Source organism: Rhamphochromis sp. 'chilingali' (assembly GCF_963969265.1).
Source record: "Rhamphochromis sp. 'chilingali' genome assembly, chromosome: 10".
Lineage (NCBI taxonomy): Eukaryota > Metazoa > Chordata > Actinopteri > Cichliformes > Cichlidae > Rhamphochromis > Rhamphochromis sp. 'chilingali'.
This window is the reverse complement of record NC_137937.1, coordinates 35,058,028-35,082,385: the sequence shown is the minus strand read 5'-3', so window position 1 is coordinate 35,082,385 and position 24,358 is coordinate 35,058,028. Positions and strand designations below refer to the sequence as shown.

The 24,358-nt window shown below is 42.4% G+C and overlaps 2 protein-coding genes across 9 annotated transcripts in view; both read left to right on the top strand.

The window, feature by feature from the left end:
* The window catches only part of LOC308403855 (ral guanine nucleotide dissociation stimulator-like), a 68,656-nt gene extending 56,646 nt beyond the window's left edge, over positions 1-12,010 (top strand). For all 8 annotated transcript variants that reach the window (XM_080893638.1, XM_080893636.1, XM_080893634.1 and 5 more), the window contains exons 5-18: positions 208-332; positions 466-681; positions 769-872; positions 943-1,027; positions 3,075-3,152; positions 3,526-3,612; positions 3,728-3,760; positions 3,864-3,985; positions 4,577-4,672; positions 4,757-4,961; positions 5,816-5,890; positions 6,269-6,535; positions 6,655-6,769; positions 7,094-12,010. In XM_080893638.1, the coding sequence (XP_080749764.1) occupies positions 208-332; positions 466-681; positions 769-872; positions 943-1,027; positions 3,075-3,152; positions 3,526-3,612; positions 3,728-3,760; positions 3,864-3,985; positions 4,577-4,672; positions 4,757-4,961; positions 5,816-5,890; positions 6,269-6,535; positions 6,655-6,769; positions 7,094-7,269 (1,784 nt within the window). In that variant the 3' untranslated portion in view covers positions 7,270-12,010. The remainder of the gene's footprint in view (positions 1-207; positions 333-465; positions 682-768; positions 873-942; positions 1,028-3,074; positions 3,153-3,525; positions 3,613-3,727; positions 3,761-3,863; positions 3,986-4,576; positions 4,673-4,756; positions 4,962-5,815; positions 5,891-6,268; positions 6,536-6,654; positions 6,770-7,093) is intronic.
* Positions 12,011-14,926: 2,916 nt separating this feature from the next.
* Positions 14,927-24,329, top strand: smarcb1a (SWI/SNF related BAF chromatin remodeling complex subunit B1a). Its single transcript, XM_080894893.1, has 9 exons — positions 14,927-15,062; positions 16,973-17,084; positions 17,569-17,698; positions 18,444-18,581; positions 19,240-19,367; positions 19,453-19,619; positions 19,703-19,893; positions 23,156-23,287; positions 23,855-24,329. Exons 1-9 carry the CDS (start codon positions 14,979-14,981, stop codon positions 23,892-23,894), a joined length of 1,122 nt encoding a protein of 373 aa, XP_080751019.1. The 5' UTR covers positions 14,927-14,978; the 3' UTR covers positions 23,895-24,329.
* The last annotated feature ends 29 nt before the right edge of the window (positions 24,330-24,358 follow it).

Sequence of the window (24,358 nt, the reverse complement as noted above, 5' to 3'; positions counted from 1 at the left end):
AAAACCTGAAGTGTTAGAATAAACCAGTTGAAGGCTGTGCACATTTCAGGTGGCTCTAGATGTTCAGTTTCAGTTCAAACGCTGAGATATTTGTTGCTGTAAAGAACAAAGAAAGTGTTGGCTGAGAAAAAGTGCAGGAGCTGTGTTAAGGTTGAGCTCGGGTGGAGTCAGCTGTGTGAAAAATATATTTTTTTTTATTCTCTTTAGGGGAACACATCGGCTGCCCTTTTGCTACGCAGGAAGAGAGCGGCTTTGAGGATGAGCTTCCTGCTTTCAGTTTCCTGTCGTTTGACCCCATCATGGTGGCAGAGCAGTTCACGCTCATGGACGCGGTGAGAATCTTTCCTGTCCCTTTCAGCACAGTTACCTGGTGGTGTTGATTCTTAAGATCGTATCTGCACCGCCTCTCTTTAAATTAGAAATAAGTATCGATTTTAACTCCCCTCTTTCTCTGCGTCCATTCAGGATCTGTTCAAGAAGGTGGTTCCCTACCACTGCCTGGGGGGGATTTGGTCTCAGCGGGATAAGAAAGGTAAGGAGCACCTGGCTCCCACCATCAGAGCCACCGTGGCCCAATTCAACTCTGTCACCAACTGTGTCATCACCACCTGCCTGAGCAACCCGGCACTGAAGCCCAACCAGAGAGCCCGTCTGCTGGAGAGGTGGATAGAAGTTGCCCGGGTGAGACTTCTGGTTTGCTGAGCTCATGTGCTCCTGGGACTGACGGCCGTTTTGGTTTGTTTTTGACTGAACGATTGCTGTTTTCAGGAGTGTCGAATACTAAAGAACTTCTCCTCGTTGCGAGCCATCCTCTCCGCCCTGCAGTGCAACGCAATCCACCGCCTAAAGAGGACCTGGGAGGAAGTGTCACGGTAGGTTTCGTGCCCGCCTGCAGGCTCTGCAGAGTGATTGTTGTGCGCTGACCTCTTTGTCCACCTACAGGGAAAGTTTCCGAACCTTCCGCGAGCTGTCCGAGATCTTCTCTGACGACAACAATTACTCCCTGAGCCGAGAGCTGCTGGTGAAGGTGAGTCACAGCAACAGATGTAAACATAACACTGAGGGGGTGCACAGTGAAAACGGAGGAGGTGTATTTAGCCGCTGAAGGAAAAGCCATCTTCACAATAATACGCAGACAAATCCGTTTATGAGTTACATAACAGTAACACGTGGCAGCTGAGCAGGCGGCGGGAGGATGCACGGCTAGGTGACCCTTTACTGTCAGTATCCTTCCTCACAACAGCTGCAGCCAAGCTTCCTGCACATCAGAGCACCTTGTTCTGTTACTTTTGGACAACAGGATCCATATACGATGTCCAGGGTGGGCTCTGTGCAGCTGACAGGTTGCTGTCATCATTAGTGCGATATAGTGGGTTTAATGCAGAGACCTGTTGACACCGTCAGAGTGTTTTGCTCGTATTGACGCATTCAGTGGAAGGTCAGCAGGAGCTGATTCATAAATTCAAGATATTTGAGAGAGCAGGAAATGAGATGACAGATCAACAGGCTGCACATGCTTTCCGCTGCTCGTCTTTACTCTTTGACTTTACTACACAAGCTTTGCATGATTCACAGGTCAAAATAATGATTATTTTTCTTGCACTGGGGCTTTGCATTCGTCCTCTGTCTGAAACAAGCTGTTTTAATTCCTCCGCCTTTTACACCAACTCGCTTTTGAGTGGCTGCTGCTTGTAAACAGAAGGTCTGAAGAGCAGTAGGGATGTTTGGCTTTTATCGCACAAGAAACGACTGAAACAGGACTTAGTTGCACTTATGCTGCAGCGCTGTCCTTACAATCAACAAGTTTTTAAGTTGTCACATTCTGACATTTGCACGCTCATAAAGACTGCTCAATTTTTAGGAAAAAGCTCATAATCATTGTAAATAATTGCAATCACCTATTTTTAACCTGAGAAGTTTTCTGATGTAATGCTGAGTTAGTTAACACCCGCGGCGTCCGCTGAGGGAATCCCTGCTGACGTCACAGGGAGGAACCCTTTGGCAGGTGTAGATAACGGCTCCAATATGTGAAAGCAGACCTCAGGGCGTCGCCTCTGTCTATCTGCTCGGGACAGGCCGCGTTGACTCGACTCAGTTGGCTCGAGTTGCACGAAGCTCCGGAGGCCTCCGGGCATTACATCACTCTGAGGAATGCGCAAGGAACGGCAAGGAGGTGGATTTTCTCCCAGTTTTTACTTTGAGGTCGTGCAGATGTTTTATTTTTTATTTCAGAACAGGTTTTAAAGATCTAATCTGCTGTAACACATAAACGAAGTATATGAAGTTTAAAAAGCTTTTGGAGAAAAACATCCTTGAAGGGAGGTTCCTGGTTAAAAATCGCTAATGACAGGAATGAAATAGTTAGTGTTTCTAAAGCTTGGAGAATGTGTCAGGTTGGAGTTGAGTTGAGTTAGCTTGTAAGATGTGCGTCATTTCTCATTCCTGGATTGCACGTCCTCGACTCCTCTCCCTGGTCTCAGTTCCTCCCACGAGAGATACGAGCGGAGGAGGCGAAGACGAGGCATGAGGAAGAAGGAGTCGAGGCGGAATGAGACGTCCTCGCTTCAGAGCCTCATTTTAAAGCGATGTCACTGAAGACCACATTTGAAACACCTGCATCTTAAATGTTATAGCTCGACTACAGCTATGTTCAAAGTTGCCTAACATTATATTTTAGAAAAGACCAAAACTGAGCATTTTGATCTGGGTCAGTCAGAATGATTATTTTTCTTTCAGTTTATATATGTTTTATTGTTTAGTGTGTTATCTGTCATTTTGTGGTTTTGGGAAACGCACAACAAAAATTAATCTAACTGTATTACAGGAGAAATGTGTGTATTCAGAAGTCGTTTAAAGGAAGACAATATGGGATAAACTGTGTCTGATGTTGAATTATGTAGCACAGGGATGTTTGTTGTGGGGACGTTTGTTTTTCTGCAGAAGTGAGTGAGCAAAACTGACTTATTGTGCCTTGGTGGAAGGAGGGTTGGGTATTTTTAGTGTTTGGCCTCTATTTTGCACATTTGTGATTTTTAGCATCCAGAAAAACTTATCATGTGTTGTTTATTCTGCAGGAGGGCACCTCCAAGTTTGCAACTTTAGAAATCAACCCTAAACGCGCTCAGAGGAGACACCAGCAGCAGAGAGACCTGGTGAGACCACATGCTATCTGCTTGATGCTTTTCCACCAAAGCACTGCTTCAGGCGCTGAGTCAGCCTCCATTTACTTATTTTTCTTATGCTAACAGGCACATCTGCTGCAACCAGTACTCTATATCAAATCCACTTAAGGAGTACAATCACATTTTGAATGGGGGATTGGCAGCTGCTCTTCAAATTTAGCTTTCTGGAAGTTTTCTTACAAATTTCAACAAGCAGTGATTAGCCTAAACTCCTGCAGATTGCAGGACTACTTACTGATGAAAATCAAATTTTTCCTGCAGCACTGGTTTAAATAACGTTGTTCTAGAGAAATGGTTACTTGCACTCTAAATGCATGTTCATCTCCACGTGTTCTGTAAACAGGGAGTGATGCAGGGGACGATCCCTTACCTGGGGACTTTCTTGACGGACCTGGTGATGATGGACACTGCCATGAAGGATTACACTGAGGTCAGACGTCAGATGGGAGTCGTTACTGTGATGATTTTTGGATTTTAAACCCTCTTCCTGGGTTTGTATTTTTTATTTTCTATCACTGCTAATAATTTCTTTTCTTCTTTTTCAGGGTGGTCTGATTAACTTCGAGAAGAGAAGAAAGGTGAATTATTTCTTTTTGTTTGTTTGAAGTCATCATCAAAAATAATCTGCCAGTCCAAATCCCAAAGTCAAACCCTTTTTTCGGCTCTGCCCTCTTGTTGCAGGAGTTTGAGGTGATCGCTCAGATCAAACTGCTCCAGCTGGCCTCCAACAACTACAATTTCACTCAGGACAGCCACTTCAGGGAGTGGTTCGCCGGCGTGGACAAATACAGCGAGGCAGAGAGGTCAGTCATCACAGGCTCCTCCCTCTGTCTCTGACCCCGGAGGAAAGCAGGAAATCTGGCTGTTATTTTGATGGTGGTTGGATATCTGCAGTCATCCTTTAATTCTGACAGTGAAAAGGGGAATTTAACAAAACTTGGTGCCGTGCTTTAAAAACAACTAATATATATATTTATATATATATATATATAAACCCTCAAGTTTTGGCAGGAACACATGAAATGTTCACATGTTCCAAGATTTTTAGGAGTTTATGAAATGATTCACAGCACTGGCTGCCAGCATGAAGCGTGGGTTATTCAGTTTGTCCTCAGTTTTGCCGTCAGGATTAAAATATCTGCGTTTTGATGAAAATGGTGAAAATATCATTTCAGAGGAGGCGGTGAGGGGTTTAAAATAATACAAAACCATTAAAAATGACAGAATTATTTATGGAAGCAGTGGTGAAACCCACCAAATTTACACATCTGCAGGTGTAATGACCCAGCTCAGTGTTATCGGTGCTAACCGTGTTATCCTATCTCATCCTTGAGTTTATGTCTTTGAATTCCCATTTTCTCTCTTGCCGTCCTGACTCCCTCCTGTTCCCGCAGCTACAATCTGTCCTGTGAGATCGAGCCTCTGTCAGAGTCGGCGAGCAACACGCTCCGAGGCAAGAAGAACGGAGGAATCATGAAGCGCTGGAGCGAGTAAGTCGCAGCGTTAATACCATTGTTTTAAACTTGACCACCAGTCTTATTTTCATAACCCTCCTGTTACGGTGTCATCTGCAGCCGACAGTTGACGGAGGCCGGTTGCAGCAGTGCCGCAGGCTCTCACTCCAAGTCCTTCGACCACTCGCACTACAGGCCGTACCAAGGAGGAGGGGGGGACAGCGGCGACGCTCTCAGCGTCACCTCTGTCAGCTCGAGCGGATCAGACCTGGAGGATGTGAACGCCAGCTTCCTGTCAGACTCACCGGAGGGACACGAGAGAAAGGTAGAAAAAGCTGCACATTTTTAAGCAGCTGTTTGTGAGGAGGGAAAAAAACAACAGTGGATCTGCTGGAAACGTTTCCTCATGTTTGAAGTCTTTGCTTTGAGCATAAAACTCGAAAGAAGGACTCAAATGGAGGACAGGGAAGCAGGCTGAATACAAAAGGGCGAGCCTTTATTGGACAATGTTAACTGCTACAAACTACAAGAAAACTTCAGCGGGGAAAACAAAACCGAAATTCAAAACAGGGCAGAAGGAGAGTCAGATAATGAAGGGCAAACACACACAAAACAAAAGGAAATAAAGACAAGGAAACACTTTAGACAATGGAAAAATGTAAACACAAAAAAGAAAATCAGTAAAATCAAAAAAGGGACCAAAACACACCGTAACTGAACAGAAAACCAGGCCTGGGTGGGACCTGTAGTCATTTGTACTGAAGTCGTGTGACATTGTGACTACACCAAGGTTTAGCCTTCAAAATCAAGACGATATGAACGCTACGAATTATAAACATGTAGTTTAACGCTGGGTTTGACTTCACTGCTGAAATTCTACAAACATGAGTAAGAGTAGCCCACGCTGCCCCCTGGTGATCACTCACAGTTACAACAAACAGACGTGAGTTCCACAGTGTTATACTTAGAAAAACTCCCAGCGCACAGCCACACTGGGAGCTTAAGTCCTTAAGTCACAGGGATTATTCACAGAGCACATTTGTTCCCACCTAAAGTTCAGTTTATTTGAGCGTGATCTAGGTGTCCTGTGTGGAGAAAAATAATGGCTGTCATCGTGTCAGAGTGGTCTGGGGCCGCGCGATGACTGGTTCTGTTTTGTTTTCCTTTGTCCTCCTCCAGACGTCGACTCCTTCGGTGAAACTAACTGTCTCAGCACTGGGAAGAGAAGCTCCAGCTGCAGATACAACCTCAACGGTAACGGCTGCTATGTTTTTCTGTTCATTTCACACTGAAAACCTGAAATGGCTTGGATGACTGTCTGCAAACCAGACAGGGTGGGGTGGGGTGGGGTACTCAATTTAGAAAGCTGCAAACCTGCTCAGTAATAATTGTCCAATAATAATTCCCCTTATTATTAAGAAGAAAATTAGCTACAGATACCAGAATCGCTTACTGTAGCTGTAAACATGTTCATGTAAAGTTGGAAACTTTAACATGAAGCATTGATGGGGACTGACTTGCTTTTGGAGCCGCAAGTGATCTTTAGAGGAACTGCATGAGGTTTTTATTTCTTCAGTATTGGCTTCATTTTTCAGCCTCTCCCACCAACCTCTCCCTCTGATAACCTTTCAGTTCTGGGAATGTACGTCTCTGTCGTCTCTGGACACGTCCGGGATGGGCTCGAGCTCTGGTTCAGCCTCCGGCTCCAGCAGCGCCTCCTCCTCCTCCGTCTCCTCCTCCACCCCGTTGTCGGCCTCGCGCTCACACAAACGCTCGGTGTCGGCTGTGTCGAACTACTCGACTCTGTCGCTGCCGTTGTACAACCAGCAGGTGGACGACTGCTGCATCATCAGGGTCAGCCTGGACGTGGAGAACGGGAACATGTATAAGAGCATCCTGGTGAGGGCAGAAAAACAGCTTTCAGGCTTTTTAAGAGGCAGTGAAGTCAGAGTTTTCTCTGTGTGTAAAGTGATGGTTAATAGTTAGGAACAGATGTTGATGTTCTGTCTGCGATTCAGGTGACGAGTCAGGACAAGACTCCGGCGGTGATCAGGAAGGCCATGATCAAACACAATCTGGAGCGAGAGAAGACCGAGGACTACGAACTGATGCAGAAAATCTCTGAGGACAAAGGTGATCATTTCTTTGTTTCATGTATTCATTATTGGTTTTTAACAGTGAATTTAATATTACGCTGCTTTTATGATACAAGTTCCTGATGCACAGTGAAAACTTCCATAAAAATATGAGAGTAATTAATAGTACACATGTGTTTTGTCTTAGTTGTTGTTAATTTAAAATGAATTTAATGGCCGATGTGTTGACTTGCATATATTTACAGTTTCTCATGTGGTGAAAGATAAAGAATTGATTTTCTTTCATGTCCCCCGAGAATAACACTGCTTAAACTCGTTAATCACCACTTGTTGCTTCTCTCTTTCTGACCTCGTCCTGCAGAGCTCCGGATCCCGGACAACGCCAACGTCTTCTACGCCATGAACTCCACTGCCAACTATGACTTTGTGCTGAAAAAGCGCGGCTTGGCACGGCCCATGCGGGCCAAGAACGTGGCCAGTTCGACGCTGCCTCGCATGAAACAGAAGGGACTGAAAATCGCCAAAGGGATTTTCTGAGGAGACTTCCTCTCTCCTCCTCCTCCTCCTCCTCCTCCACTCACCCTCTTCCTCCTCCTCGATCACCTTCTCTGGCCTCCACTCGTCAGCTTCTGCTCAGGTGCTTGAGTTTTTGTTCAGACAAAAACTGGACACGCAAGAGGAGGAACGACCAAGCGCACCTCGGGAAGCAGAGGAGCACCTTAACACTTAACTGTCGCGTCGTCGGGACCCTGAGAGGACGTTAAAAGGAACAAACAAACGAGGTGTGTTAGCTGCTTCAGCCGGCTCATGGAAAAGCATCAGATCTCCCGGTCCTTTTACGTTTCGTTTACAGCTGTTTACATCTTAACATCAGTTGGTCAGATCAGTCGTTTCTGCACCTTCGACAAAAACACTTTTTTTTTCCTGCTTTTTTTTAAACCATGTTGCAGAGCCTCGTCCCTGTGTGATCACTCTGCGGTCTTCATGCTCGCACCCTCCTGCGTGGAGCAAACACTAACAGACAGAAAGGTGTCTGAATGTGATTCTACTTTTTCAGGGAGCTTTTGTTTCAAGCGCACCGCCGCCACCGCTTTTGCCCCGGTGGTCCCTGATGTCGACAGTGCCTGCAGGACTGCAGCACTTTAAGGTTTCGCTCTCTGCCGCCTCAGCATTTTAACACCAGCGACGCTGACGCGAGCGTGGAGAGATCTGGACTCTATAAACTCCTGAACGCTGCCATGTTACACATACACAAAAATAAAAGGTCACGTGGCCTGAAACAGAGACGTGGTGTCAAAACCAGTGGGCGCAGCCATGAATCACATGCCACTGTTTTCTTTTTATTATTATTATTATTATTATTATTATTATTATTATTATTATTATTAATTAATGAATCGTAACCACTACATGGAGAAGGATGCCACAGAGTGGGACAGAAACATGAGCTGAGAACAAGACACAAAAAAACTGAGTGTATATATCGATTAACACCATCTGTGCAGTATATTCTTTTCAAACGGACCACGAGATTTTGTTAACAGACTCGACGCTTTGTTCTTTTCTCTTTGTACATTTGTTTGCATCTCTCTCTTTGATATGGTGCTGCTACTTATCTTTCTGAAGACGTCATAATGAGCTGCACCTCACGTTTTTGTTTTTTCTCTTCCTCCTGACCACCAGCCGCCATGTAGGAACACAGAAACGTCTGAGGGACACGAGGCATTACAGAAATAATAAGTAAAAAGGGCCGCTCTGCCCGGTAGAGTCGATACTCTCTGTTTTAGCTGTGCTTCCAACATGGCGGCTTGGCTTTCATAACCATCAGTTTCCAAATGTGCCATGATGGGCCAGGTGAGCGCTGCGGTATCATCTGTGGTTTTTTACGTGTCTGTGATGGCAGCAGAGTCTTTCCTCTCTGGGCTCTAACTAACAGCACATGTGGGGGGGAAAAAGTAGCTTTGGGTGATTTTTAGGTTCTCTGTTCCTGTTAGCGTACAGAAGAGCTCCTGAATGTTTCGTGCGTAGGCGCCCAGGCAAAAGACGGTGACGCTGCCAGACTGAACACAGGGGAACAAACTCTTCTCTTTATGCTCTCTGTTTCTTTAAAGGTAAAAATCCAACCTTAAACACACTCAGCGCTGGTTTTTTAACAAGCAATTTTTGGTGACTTGCTTCAAATATTTGTGGTTGGTATTTCCTTCATTTCCGCAGGTGCTAAATGACAAAACTGAGTTGTTTCTTACAGCAGAAACACATCTGATCACAGCTAAACCGATGCCAGACTAATGTGGCTTAACCAAGAACATTTGCCAGATCTAATACAAAGCGGTGCAGAGGTGATAAACATAAACTGTATACTAAAGATGGACATACCCACTGTAACGAGCCATCAGTAGCAGGGGGTGAATCAGCTGAGCGACTAAGAGACACCGTCATAGGCTAGGGAATGACAACCACCTCTAATGGGGACCATGGTTTCCAAAGACTTACACAATATTATATGCACTAATACTTGAATCTAACAATTGAGACCATAAACTTAAGAGGAAACTGTTTCCTGAGGTCATAGGTCATGTGAGTAGTGTGGTCATTTTCTGTAATAGAAGTCTATTTGCAGCTGCAGGCGTCGCCCACTGCTGGCCATTAGATACAATAAATGACATCAGAGTATGTCTGTCTTCTTTCACACTGGTGAAAAGAAAACATCAAAATCTGTTGCAAAGCATTCTGGGAAGTGGAGGAAATGGGAAATTAAAAAAAAAAAAAGATTAAGTCATCGGAAACACGCTAAAATCTGAGGTTGGACTTTTTCCTGATGTGTTATGAATATCGCCACAACAACAAATCATCTGGCCTGTGCTGCGACCATGTTTTGCCTTTTTTGTTTGTTTTTTCATCTGCATGAAGGTCACGTACAAACGATCAAATGAATGAAACGCCTGTTAAAAAAGAAAAGAGTGATAGCAATATGGTGATGATGAGCTGGAGGCACGGCGTCCGGCTGTCGTGGGTGTTGTTTGTTACCGCTGTGGCGTGAAATCCTTCGCTGTTGAACACTGTGACCTTCGACCCTTTCACTCTGCCCTCTCTGCCTGTTGATCGGCGCGTCCTGTCGAGCACTGTGAACCCAAACGTCTCATTCCCTTCTAATGATGTCTTAGTGAACATCCGCCCTTTGCTCATCTCTCAGGCGAGCAGCAAAGGCGGCAGGCTTGACCCTACATGTGCCAAAAAAAACAAAACAAAACATGTAAAGACAGAAAAAGGTTGAACAGACGGGTCCTCTGCCTTTTCACAGTTTGTTTGTTTACTGTTGTTTTCTAGAAGAAAAAAAGGGGAGAACACTATGGAGAAAAAAAAAAAATGTGTTGACCCATTTCCCTGTGGAGACTGTTGTCCGAGAAACTTGAAGCAGACGTGTTTGTCAGGCGCTGACGTAAAAACTGCACTTTCATGAAAATGTTTTTCATGTTTTAAAATCTTTGTTTGGCATGTCTGAATCTTTTTTTCCAACCAAACATCACAGGCTGGATTACACGACGTGTCACACCAGACTTTGAGATCTTATGACCAATTTCTAGTAATGAAAACAGCTACAAAACTGGCATTTCTATGCGGGTGAAATTGGGTCAGCCCCAAGTGGCCAATAAAGGAACTGCAGTTTTGCCACTTTTGGAATAAGTTTAACTTTTTCTTTCATCTAAGCAGTTTGTAACTTGCAGAGGACCCGCTTACACTTTATTAGTGAGCTGACCTGACCTCAAGTTTGAAGTCTTACCCTCTTTAGCCTCAACTTCCTAGAGGAAAATAGTACACACAGCTTCTTCTAAAACCAAAACTAGCAACATATATTTGAATATTTCACTCGTAGACTGCGTCTGATGGCATTTTCATGTGTTCCATGGCCTCAACTCAGCATAGTCACAGCAGCATCTGTTCTTTTTTACCTCATGCTGTTGGGATTTTTATCCATTCTTTTCTGGTTATCTATCAGGGTCGCTGGAGCCTATCGCAGCTAACATAGAGGGGGAGACGGGGTACACCCTGGGCTGGTCGCCAGTTTGTCGGCTAACAGATGGATAATCATTGACGCTCACAGTTGCACCTGCAGCCAATTTAGAGACACCAATTAACTGAACATGCAAACAGTGGGAGAAAGCCAGAGTACCCGTAGAGAGCCCACGAAGGCACAGGGTCTGGCCGGTCAGTGGATTCAAACCCAGGACCTTGTTGCTGTGAGGCAATGGTGCTAACCAACATATTGTTGTGATATCATCCAAGCCAATCAGTGCAGCATGCAGCCTTCTCCCTTCCTCTTTACACAACAGGACCTTGAAAATTTCATGCTATTTCTGTGAAAAATAGTTTTGTCTCCTACATGTCAGTAATTGATTACATAAATATAAATGAGAGAACAAATCTGACAAAAACAATCATTTTTATAAACAATAAGGCTGTGTTATAATCACTATTTGTCTTACTGTCAACATCTATCACTGAAAAGATCAAAACGTCCAAGCGTTAGTCTGCTTCTGAACCATTTCCCCCTTCACATAAATCCACATTCGGCTGACAATAAGCAAAACAGAACATCCCCAGCCTTAGAGTTTCACTTTTCCAAACGTGACCTGAATGCAGCATCAGTTCCTTCTCTGTACTGTTTGGTTGGAACGAAACTTTCACACTTTGAGTCCTGTTTTTTCTGGATGTTTGGAGTAATCGGAAAGCAGGTTTTCTGCAGCAGCTCCATCTCTTTGTGTAAGTGCGCGGACCTTTGTGTCAAATTTCCTGACCCTGCGAGCATTTCTGTGCTGGTGAGGTTGACGTGATGGACCAGTCTGTGTTTCGTTGTAGCCCGTGCTGACAGTGACATACCTTTTTGTGATTTGACCTGATTCTGTGCGAGTTTGAACAAAAAAAAGAAAAAAGGCTGCGTTTACAAGGAGAAAAAATACAACAAACTGGAAACCAGCTTTTGTGTGTGTGTGTGTGTGTGTGTGTGTGTGTGTGTGTGTGTGTGTGTGTGTGTGTGTGTGTGTGTGTGTATTTTAATTCTTTTATTTTGTTCCCTGAACTGTGCTCGGGTGCCATTTCCCATTTTAACAAAAAGATTTCAGAACTTTTTCTAACTGCTTCTTTGTTTTACTTTCCCCAAGAACACAAAACCTGTGTAGAAAACAGAAACTGTCCTTGATTGTCTTTGTTTATTTATTAATTTGTATATAAAGATTTTGTTTTGCATTGTACATTCTCTCCTTTCTTGGTTATAGATTAATATATTCATGTATATATGAATAAACATTAAGTTTATAAAAGTAAAAGGACTTTCTGTGTCTCTTTCGTGCTTATTTTTAAGGAGAACCTCTATAAACTTTCATGATTTCTGTGGTTTGTTTTTTTTAAAACAGTACATCCTTGGTCGATTTTTAGGTATCGGAACATAAAACTGATCTGGCCCTTACTGGGTATTAAACTTGAGGTAAACAGAGCTTTTGATGACCAACATATTACATCATGTCAAATTCTATTTAACAATAATGAAGCCAAAATCTAGAAGCACTGTGTGGAAAAACTTCAGTAACTTGTAGAACCACCTGTAGCAGCGATAACTTTAAGACCTTATCTCCTAAATGACTATCCATCTCTCACATTGTGAAGGAATTTTGGCCCGCTCTTTTTTATAACTTTCTTAAGTTCCCACCACAGCATTTCAGTCAGGTTGAGGTGTGGCCTGAGCCATTGCCACCCCTTGATTCTTTCCTTTTTCAGCCATTGTGTTGTAAATTTGCTGCTGTGCAAAGATGGCATTTCATACAGAGGAGTTAATGATTGACTCAAAGACTGTAAGGGGCCCTGGGCCCGTGGTAGCAAAACTAGCCTAAGTCATTAGCCCTCCACCACCATGCTGACAGCTAGTATGAGGTGTTTGTGTCCTCTTTGATGAGATTAGGGTTGCCAACCGTCCCTTAAAATACGGAATCGTCCCGTATTTCGAAACAAAAGTACACGTCCCGTATTGAGCTAATAAGGGACGCACTTTGTCCCGTAATACAGTGAGAATCAAAAGTAGTCTATAAATGTTAATGGAATTAACGCTTTGTTTGAAAACATAATTCCCAGCCCCTCTCCTGCTTTGTGACCAATGAGCTGACAGCACACTTATGACAATTCGAGTATGACAATTCAGATTATCTCATTGGTCGAGGAAAGGTCGCTTACAGAGAAAATACCGGAAGACAACAGATGACCACAACAACAAGCATGGCCAACAGGGAAACAAACGCCGGCACTGCGGTGCAAGTCTCGGATGACAGTACACTTAAAGCTGGGCAGACACTGTGCGATTTTCAAACTGCACGATTGACTCGCAGGGGTTAGAAGTTGGTAGGTCACGATGCAGGGTCTCACACTATACCGCCCGATGCTCTGATGCGACCTGAGAGCTCACACTGTGCGTCCATAAAATGAAGGTTATAACAGAAAATCTGTCGCTCTCTCCCTCTCTGTCTTTCACTCACACAGACACACCACCACCATCAACTTTGCTAAATTGCTAATGAAAAACATTGATCAGGCAGCTGTGATTGAGCAGCAGTGTAAATCCAACTATTTTCACGGTTGTTGTGGTCGTGATAATTTTGTGATGCCACATCGAAAAGGCTCGGATGAGCTTTCCAAAGTTCTACAAGTTGTGCCTCCATGGCTTGTGTCCAGATCACACGCTGCACAGCCGTGCTGCTCCGTCTTTTTCACCGACGTTTACGTGTTTGCGCGTGCGCAGTGTGAGCGGCTGCGGTGACACCCTCACGAGCGATTGATGATCGGGAGCTGGTCGTGAGGTGTTAATCGCTTCTCGTTACCCCACGTATACTACACGACGCACGATGAAGGCCAAAATCGGTCTGATCACCAAATCGGTCGCACGACTCAGAAATCGTCTCAAAATTGGCCAAAAATCGCACAGTGTGAGCCCAGCATTAGAGCAGCAATGTTTGTTCGCTCAGAGAAAGAAAAATAGGCTGCAAAAGCACAGGGAGGAATGGGAAAAGGAAAACACCTGGCTGGAAAAAGTTAATATGGGCATGTGCAGTGAATATCAGCGCTATGTGGCCAGAAGTGTGATAATATAACTTATTTTGAATGTGTGAATGTGTGTGTGAATGGGTGGATGACTGGATATGTAAAGCGCTTTGGGGTCCCTAGGGACTAGTAAAGCGCTATATAAATACAGGCCATTTACCATATTTTGTGTAATAAACAACTGCAAGGATAGATGATTACAACAAATAGATCACTAATACATAAAAGTAATACATAGATGAATAATGATGGTGAGTTAAGATGCGTAATCATGGGAACAAGCGGGTTTACAAACAGGAGCAGCTGATTAGCATTAGAAAAGCTGAAATAATACCTCAACTGAAGCCAATTGTACTAAATGCACTAAATGTGCACTGTTACAAGAATGTTTTTCTTTCTATTGTTTTCTATTAATTTATATAATTTTAAGTTAAGCAGGACAGAGTTCTTTTAAAGAAAGATTTACTTATATTCTCAAAAGTTAAGCATGACAGGCTTCTGTTTAAGAAAGAGACCTGTTTTACTGTGTTAATGTTTTCATTTTGAGCTAAAAATAAATGGCTAAATGATCATTTGTTTCCCATGTGTTCATATCACAAAGAATATGCATCTGCTTAAATCAACTTCAAGTCAAATGGTTAAAAAAATAATTTCACACACAAAAAAAGAGCTACCACACTGGGAAGGGTGAAGACAACTGGGTTGCCCGGCCCTGGCCACGAGGTGTCCCTTATTTATTTTTCAGGGAGTTGGCAACCCTAGATGAGATGCACCTGAGTGCTTTCTACATGTGTCATCTCAAACTGGAAATCATAGACTGATGTCATAAAGCTGTTTAACACACTCAAAAATGCTAAACATGAACTCCTGTGTAAGATACAGGAGGTATGATTATTACCATGGTCATATTTAGGGTCTTCTTTTGTAAAATGTAGCATTTTCATAGCATGTCAATGGAAAATTATTATTTCATTTATTTTTGTGTTTTTTGGGATGATTTTCGATGCGGTGACACCTAAACAGAGCTGTTTAAATTGTCTCACTAAACATAAAAAAATTCAAATAGGCTGCTCGACGCGTATGTTCTACGTCATCTAACTGGGACAGAACGAGCTCGTCGTCACGTGCGCCTGCGCAGTGGCACAGAGCTTTGTTATTTCAGTATGGCGCTGAGCAAAACGTTTGGACAAAAACCGGTAAAATTTCAGCTCGAGGAGGATGGAGACTATTACATGATCGGATCGGAGGTCAGTATTTAACGTATTCGACAGTCTGTTGTTGTAAATATATACGTGTTTGAACGGATAATGCCTCGTTTAATCTGGTGACCAATCCGTTAGCTTATCTTAGCCTAGCATAGTTTAGCTAACGACGCCAGTAGCGCTGAAGCTCATTCATTGATTTCAGATCTGTTGCTAAATAATTTTAGAACCTTACCACCGGGGAAGAAAGTCCACCTATGTTCTGGTGTTTCAGATTGACATTTAACTTGAAAACTTGCACCCGGATGTTTGCTCGGTTTCTGCTCCCGAACTGCTAGTAATCAGCTGGGTAGTTAGCGGTGTTTAATATAACAAAAGAGATAATTTTACTCGATTTGTGTCGTTTCTGGGTCTGTAATTCAAGATGGTGTATCACCTGACACTTCACAGTGTTCTTACGGGTTTGTTGGTCTGTTCGGAGTTACGTAGCTTAAATGAACGTCGCACCGTTGTAAAATTGTAGGGCTCATTGTTGGCAGGGCAGGTGTTTTCCAGTACTTTTCCTACATCCTACCTTTCCAGCTTTTAGCTAGAAACATCTTCATGAACAGTTGCAAGTTTGTTCTGGAAGCTTAAGATTTTTCTGCATTCATGAAACAAGGCCTTTAAAAACGTGTCTTTAACATGCACATTGTAGGCTGGAAAAAAAGCAGCTGTTGATAATGCATATTTGTTTTCCTGGCACAAATGGAGGGTAGAAATGACAAAAAAATATCCAGAGAAATGGTGTAACTACTAATTGTCAGTCAATCAATAGTCCTGATTGAATTTAATATTTACATATTTAGGGATCATGACAGTTTGGTGACTAAAATGACAGAATGGGGCTGTCATTTCATTTAATGATTGCATTTCACAATGAGAATCAGAGACTTTATTAATCCCAGAGGGAAATTGAGTTGTCCATATGTCTGTTAGCAGCAGGAAGGAATGACCTCCTGTAGCGTTCCCTCAGACAGCGAGGTTGAAGGAATCTGTTGCTGAGAAAAAATTGTGTTTATCAAACGAATACTGTCTCTGTTATGTCTCAAAAGGTTGATTCTGTTCATCTGGACGTAGTGTTTTTAGTTGGAGAAATGTTTTGTCACTCATCCAAGTGACTTCTTCAGTCTCAGCTGACTGCAGGTTTCCCCAAACGTATAAACAGCACATTTGCACAATAGCCCACTGAATGACCAATGGGCTGTGAGGTGAGTGACGAAATGTTTCTCCCACTGAAAACGCTACGTCCAGTTGAACAGAATCAACCTTTTGGGATTTACTGGATGATTGAGCATGCATCAAGACAGTCTCTGTTATCTATTCCTTTGTTAGCCATTAACCAACATATTGTTGGTTAATTTAACAATGGTTTTAAATTATTTGAATGCAAAACGTGTATTAGTTGTCAATACCTTATATCACCATATTGCTGCCTTCCTGTGTTTTACACTTCCTTTTAGGTTCTGGCACACAGAAATGAGCCAATTCCTGTTTATAAATAAAAAAAATAAAAATAAAAACATCTGTAGAAGTAGGAAGCATGCCATTACAAATCCCAATAACATACATATACACCCCAGTGTTATGCAGAGTGAGAGAGCATCATTATTTCTACCTGTGGTTTCTGGTTGGAGAATAAATCGAAACAGTCCATTTCCTGCTGCTATATTTACTTTTGCACTGTTCAGCAATAATGAGACCTGAATCTCTTTTGGTTTGGCGTTACTCTGGCATATGAACAACCCGATATAAGGGCAGGGCATAATATATTCCCCATAAAAAGTATAAAATATACAAAATGCACTACAATACAAAAAAACTTCTTTTTTTTATAGTAAGAAATTACCTAAATGTGAAAACTTGTTATTGAGATTCTCTTCATGATCGCCTTGTCCATGTCTTTGTTTGTCCAGGTGGGAAACTACCTTCGCATGTTTAGAGGCTCCTTGTATAAAAGGTACCCGTCATTATGGAGAAAACTGGCGTCGGTAGAAGAACGAAAGAAAATCGTGGAGTCATCACACGGTCAGTAGAGAAAAGCTCGGTTTCCTCTGAGGGTCTTTCCAGATTTATACAGAAATTGCTTGCAGTCCAGCAGGGGGCACTGAAGAGGTAGAACACAAAGAGTCTGAGTCAACCAAGCTGAACTTCTGCTTACATTTTATTTTTTTCTCACAGCACTCATAATTTGTCTAAACTGAAATAAAGTGACACTTATGTCATTTAATCTTTCTTGCATTGAATGTGATTTTGCCCACAAAAGGATTTGTGACAGGACCAGTACCTTGATGGTGACAGTTTTCCAACAATAACTCATTTAAATGTCAGAAGTGTTCATGTTCATCTGTTTGCTTTTGCAGAATTACAGATTGTAATCTTTTTTTATTTACAGATGTGGTGAAGGTTATGTAATCTGACACATTGTTTTATTTGTTCCGCTCAATCTCACCTTCAGTTCATTGGCTGCTGCTTCTTTGTTGATTTGAACGACCTCTTTCTTCTCATTCAGACCATGGCTACACTCAGCTGGCCACCAGCGTGACCCTGCTGAAGGCTTCTGAGGTCGAGGAGATTCTTGAAGGAAATGACGAAAAGTACAAAGCGGTTTCTATCAGCACTGAGCCTCCCGCCTACCTCAGGTACCCCCATTACTTATAAAATTTACAAAACAGGACAACATCCCCTACTGTGTGTCATTATAATTTTAGTTATTTATTTGTTAGAGATGAGAGATCTGTTTTCAGTCACGTAGATAATAACACAAAAATATAGATTATGTTTTGGGTGAATCGTGTGGACGTAAATACATAAATGTGTAAATAACACCTTAATATCTATTAAGGAAACAACAAACAATTGCATTAAAAGAGGAGAGGAGAGGAGAGCGGTCCAGTTCAGAGACTACCCTTACAAACAGGAGGAGAAACTATCCGGAGAGACCGAGAACACTGGCTGTAAACATGCTAGCTTATTCTTTTAACATGATAATCCTTTGACTGACTCACTTTTGAAGCCATCCTAAAGTGGCTGTTAGAGGAAGTGCTGGCACTTCTGTCATATTAGCTTTTTCACTGGTTTTTGCTGCGTTTTTATAAAGATGTGCTGCACCACACCTCCACTTGTGAAGCTGTGCTCTTACAGAGTTTCATACACCTCCTCCTGCCTCAACCCTGCAGATAAGAAAATCTAGTCAACAAGGAGCTAGAGCTGTCATTTGTTTTGTCTGCTAAAAGGCCTCAAGGACAGTCGAGTCCTAAAGCTCCATTTAGGCTAACCCTTTCCAGGCCTCCCGGATAGGAGTCAATTCCAGAGACTCCATTAAATACATAACATCGCACTTTATTTACTTTAGATCCTAATCTCTCTGTGTTTGTCTCCCGCCAGGGAACAGAAGGCAAAGAGGAACAGTCAGTGGGTTCCCACGCTGCCCAACAGTTCCCATCATCTGGACGCCGTGCCCTGCTCCACCACCATCAACCGCAGCCGACTGGGCCGGGACAAGAAGAGGACCTTCCCCCTGTGGTGAGCATCGAGCTGTTGGAGAGACTGAAGAGCATTTAGTATTGGAGTGCACGAAAATCAACACACATTCTCTCCAGTAGAAGATGTTATACTGTGGATCTCTGGCTAAAGTTTCTATGTTTTAATAATAATAATAATAATGGGATTCCTTCTTAATATCTTTGATTGTATCTGTCAAATACAGGTCATTTAAAAAGGAACATAAATAAACACAAATAAATAATTGTGAGGCAGATTAAAACAGATTTTAAATAATGTATTTCCAATAAAGTGAAAACATGCATTTCTTTTTATTTTTGGTACATTTGACTTGTGCCGATTGATGAAAAGAGCAACACATCTTCTCTTTTAGCAAGGATAAGAAGGGTGATTTTTCTGTTTAAAGTTTTGTTATATTTAATGAAAAGGTTTTATTTTAATATCTGTTATGAATAATTTCTAATAATATTGAATTTGCATCTTCAGTGCTTAATGTCGTTGCACACAGAAGCAGATCTAACGAACTAAATTTTAGAGCAAAGACTAACTTACAGATAAAAGTTTTATGTTTAAAAATAAAATCGATCATTTATATCTTTCAGACCATCCGGATATTTAACTGTTGATTTTTATTTTCTTTGGTTATAATTTCTTATTTCTTGGGGTGGTTCTTTCCCAGCTTTGATGACCACGATCCAGCAGTGATCCATGAAAATGCCACTCAGTCCGAAGTCCTCGTTCCGATCCGCCTGGACATGGAGATTGAGGGGCAGAAGCTCAGGGATGCGTTCACCTGGAATATGAACGGTAACGTCACCACATCCTCTCAGCTTGGAAATTTAGTAAGTCAGCACGAGACTATAAACTTGTTCTCCTTTCCTGGAATTTACAGAGAAGCTCATTTCACCCGAGATGTTCGCTGAGATCCTGTGTGACGACTTGGACCTCAACCCGCTGGCCTTCGTCCCCGCCATCGCCTCCGCCATCCGACAGCAGATCGAGTCTTATCCGACAGACAGCCTCCTGGAGGACCAGACGGACCAGAGGGTGATCATCAAGGTGATGCTCACTCCACGTAAACGGACGTGTTCATACCTGTAGCACAGAAAAGTTTACCCAGTCTTCTTCTCTTCTTGTTCCAGCTTAACATCCACGTTGGGAACATCTCTCTGGTGGACCAGTTTGAGTGGGACATGTCTGAGAGGGAGAACTCTCCAGAGAAGTTTGCCCTGAAGCTTTGCTCTGAGCTCGGCCTCGGCGGCGAGTTTGTCACTACCATCGCCTACAGCATCCGTGGTCAGCTGAGCTGGCACCAGAGGACGTACGCCTTCAGGTACGGGATCACAGAGGCAGTCTAAGCAAGGCGAGAAAGCAACAGAAGATTTGTTGGAGAAATAATTAGTTTTGGTATTTAATAAATATCTGTCTAATAGTTTGATAAAATGATTTTATTCTGCTGAACATTACGCATCCATGAGCTGAGGATGTGCGGCGTTTCATCACAGAGCCTTCATTGAAAGCTAAATGTTGTAAACGCCAATTCACCCGACTTGGATTTAAAGATGATTTCAATCCAGTTCAGGAGATAAGGATATGCCTTTCTTTACTTATTAATTACTTACAGAACCCTGAGGTATGTATAAGTATCCCCTGTGAGGCTTCAGACTGAGTCAGTATGTGACTCATGCAAAGCTGCTGTAGTTAAGTCAAAGGATAAAAAATATAGAAGTGGAAATGTGCAGAAAAGATAATATAAAGCTGAAAAGACTATAGTGAGCTGATAAAACGGCACCTTTCCTTCAAAATGTAATTGGTATGTCATTTAATACAATTTATGGGAAAAACATTAATATTATGTTATAGGCTGTAGTGTCATTTTATGACCTCCTGACAGTTTCCTTAAATCCAGAGGAGCAGTGAACAAAATTCCCCCAAACACTGACACGTGAAATTGAGGACTTCCTTGATAATGTGGTATCCAGGCTGCCTGCAGCTCGTAGCCAAAATGTATGCGTACCCTTTCAACAGTGTTATTTCGTGCAGTTGAATGCTAGGAACTAGAGCTGGGCGATATGAGATTTTTTCATATCACGATATGTTTTTTTCATTTCAGGCGATAACGATATCTATCACGATATAAGCCAAATAACTATATTTGTAAGATTTAAATGTGCCGTTGCTCACAAGTAAAATGTGAAATAATCAGCAGCTTGTTTTTATTTAAATATTCATTTTCCATAATAAGTTCAACAGGGTAGATGTACTTAAGGAACATGAGACTTTTTCAGATAAATAAAGGCAAATATTGCAAACTACACAAAAGGCAGCCGCTAAAGCGTTTAAGTTTCAAAATAGAACAAACAAACAAAACAGACTAAATTGTCAATTCCACTTAGAAACAAAATATTAATTCTAAAAATAAATCTTAGTTTGTTTTACAGAAGAACAGACAAAACTGACTAACTTTTGTCAATATCAAATAAACTGAGAACTAAAAGGAAATTCTCGATCTCTCCTTGTTGTATAGCTTAGCTTTTCAAACAGTTTTAACAGTTACTTTAGTCTGACAAAAGCCGAATGACGAATTAGCGCTTCCAGTCAGAGACTGAGGCTACATCCACACGTACACGGGTATTTTTGAAAACTGAGATTTTCCGTTTTCGTTTTAAAAAATAATCCCGTCCACACATGAAGGAAAACGCTGCTATGAACATGCCAAAGCAGCAGGTGGCGCTAGATTCCTAACCGTGCAGAAATGTTGGCCAATCAGAAGTCTAGAAGCCTCGGTGGGAAAAAGTAAACAAAGCTGGGGCATAGAAGCAGAACCGAGTCGTATGTGTGGAGGGACAGTAACTGTGTGTATATGTAAGCATTTAAACACTGCAGAGAGAATTAACAGTAACAGTATTGTAGAAATTCATTTCACCGAAACAATAACGTGGCGCACAGTGTGACGTCAAAAAATGTGCACACCTTTGACGCTGCGTTTTCTCCGTTTTTCTAGTCCACACGTAAATGCAAAAACTGAGTTTTTAAAAATCTTCGTTTTCAGTGACCAAAAACGCCGTTTACGTGTGGACGAAAGGTGCAAACGCATAGAAAAATCTGCGTTTTCAAAAATACCCGGGTACGTGTGGACGTAGCGCATGCACCAGTTTATTGTATTTCCAGACTTTCTTTCGGCACAATTTACAGTGCACGCTACTCTGTTTTTTGTCAGACTTGAAATAGCCGAAATACCTTCACACTACGGAACTTCTATGGCTCTTCTGTTCGACAATCTCTCCGGCATTGGAACCATCATCTGTTTTCTCTTCGGTCACGCTCGGTTGATTTTTCTAGTCGGCACACTCATTTCCTCCATTACGCGCTGGCTCCATTACCCGCTGGCTGCTTCCCAAACAAACACACGTGCGGCTTGGCACTTGTGCTGTACGTAACAAGTCACGCGACGTGACGCTGCGGCTGTGATTGGTTCGGCTCTGCGTTACTTAATTTGGATTGGCTGACTTTTTTTTTTTTTTTTTGAGGACAAGAGCGGCGAGGTCTATCGCGATAGCTTAATTTCTCTATCGAGTAAAAGTTATATCGCGATACATATCGTTATCGTTCTATCGCCCAGCTCTACTAGGAACCCTGCACAGCAACGATGTGCACTTACTGGGTAATTTCATGAGTTGTCATCTTTACAAGTATTACATTTATTTTCTGATATTTGAAAGTCTTTAGTTAAACTCTGAGCTTGCAGAAACCCAGAGCAGCAGATAGTGTTGAAATTTTTGGGTGTGTGTTTGCTGTTGGTGCAGTGGCCATCTGGCTGCGACCTTTGACCGGTCAGAAGTGGAAGGGTTTTGGATTCGGGTCTCTTTGGGTGGGTGCATTTCCTCTGCCCTCGGCTGAAATGTCGCCGCCTGTCTGCTGCCATCAGACGAGAAGTGATGAAATGTTTGAAACCCAGACGGCAGCGCTGATCTCTGTCACAGCTGGACTTCAGCTGTGGAAGAACTACTTTAGGACCGTTTGTTTTGCTGCTTCTTTCATGGCAACGAAGAGTGATTGATGAAGTGTTTTCACTGCAAACAGTGCAAAGAAGAGTCACACTGAACAGAGTTCAGCATCAGGGAGTGTGGTAACGAGCGGCTTCTGCCAGCGGTTGCTCACGACGGCGGTCAACAGTTACAAAAACATGAGTTCAGGCCGTTTCGGTGCCTCATCTTCTGCTTGTTTCTACATCAGTTTTCGACTTCTTGTGATGTTTTTAAAATATCTGCAAAGTCAGGAATGTTATTTGTTTCATGATCAAAAACATGACAAACATCGTAGCTGCAGAAAACTGTATTTAGTTGCTTCACTGAGTGAATGGGTCAAATGCAGAGAAAAACAAGTAATTTCCCCATGGGGATCAATAAAGTATCCATTATTATTATTATTATTATTATTATTATTGTAACGGAAACTGTGTCCGGTACTCGTCTTTGAACCTCATGACTGGAAAACATTTAAACTCAATGACATCACAGTGTGAGCTGCAGCAGGAAGCGGTCGTTGTAGTAAAGGAAACTGAATTAAAGTCTCTGTTGGTTTTTCTTTTGCAGTGAAAACCCTCTGCCCACAGTGGAGATAGCAATCAGAAACACAGGTGATGCTGACCAGTGGTGCCCCCTGCTGGAGACGCTGACAGACGCAGAGATGGAGAAGAAGATCAGAGACCAGGACAGAAACACAAGGTGGGTGTGGCCTGTTATTTTAAATCATTATTTGATTAGCTGGAGAGAAAAAAAAAGGAGTCGGCTGATAAACTGAATCAAATAAACTCCAGAACGTGGATGAATGATCCAACCTCATCAACTGAAAACGAGACATCACTACATTCGATAGTTTGGATTCTGTCCCTGTTATCATGCAGGCTGACGTTGGCCAGCATCAGCCTGAAAAAAACACCAAATGATCCAGAGAGGAATCAGAAGTCCTGATGTTGAGTGTAGTTTTTCCATTAAAACTAAGCAAAGGTTAAATGCTAGTATTTATTTATTTATTTTTTACAAGAATATCTTGCAGCCGTTAACGGTCCCAGCTTTTAATGGTGGTTTCTTACATGAATACAAGGTCGCTTTAACCCTCACGTTTGTCTTCGTGTGTCTTGCTTGAAAGACTTTTCACCGATGGTTAAATTTCAGCCAAATTATTCTAAATGTGAATATTTTATTTCTCTGTTTTGAGAAAAAGAAGTGTGGATTAAACAAAAAACCTTTTTGGATACCTCTACTGATGCTCTGTTCTTCTTTGCTGCACAGGCGAATGAGGCGACTCGCGAACACGGCTCCTGCGTGGTAAACAAAGCAGCACTGGTGCCCCCTACTGGAACAGCGCTCATACCATCGCAGTATGACATCATCTCGGTTTGCAACATCGGCCGTGAAGAAGCTCCTCCGTCACAGGATGGAGGGTTTTCCTGCTCTGCCCGGACCTCCGTCAGCTGTTCCCCATGTTGTTGTTATTTTTTTATGATTAATATTGATAATTCTGTTCAGTTTGGCAAAGACCCTGGTAGGAAATTCGCCTCCTTTGTGTTTCCCTTTGACACTCAGCGTGGAGAAGCTGCTCTCTCACTTTGACCACTGACTGTCTTTACCTGACCACAGAGGGAGGGAAACACACACACCAGTCTCAGATAATATATTATGTTGTGTTTGTTGTCTTTTTTTGTACATTTTAATAATTCTTAAAAAATAGTAATAAAAAAGACAAAAAACAATAAAGCACTTGGTATTCTGTTTAGTTTATCAGTGAGTTTGCTG

Excerpts from the sequence above, each read along its gene's own strand:
- smarcb1a (XM_080894893.1), top strand. The coding sequence starts at position 14,979 with ATGGCGCTGAGCAAAACGTTTGGACAAAAACCGGTAAAATTTCAGCTC. Across the intron at positions 18,582-19,239 it reads AAGAGGACCTTCCCCCTGTG|CTTTGATGACCACGATCCAG; the intron begins GTGAGCATCGAG and ends GTTCTTTCCCAG. Across the intron at positions 19,368-19,452 it reads GTTCACCTGGAATATGAACG|AGAAGCTCATTTCACCCGAG; the intron begins GTAACGTCACCA and ends TGGAATTTACAG.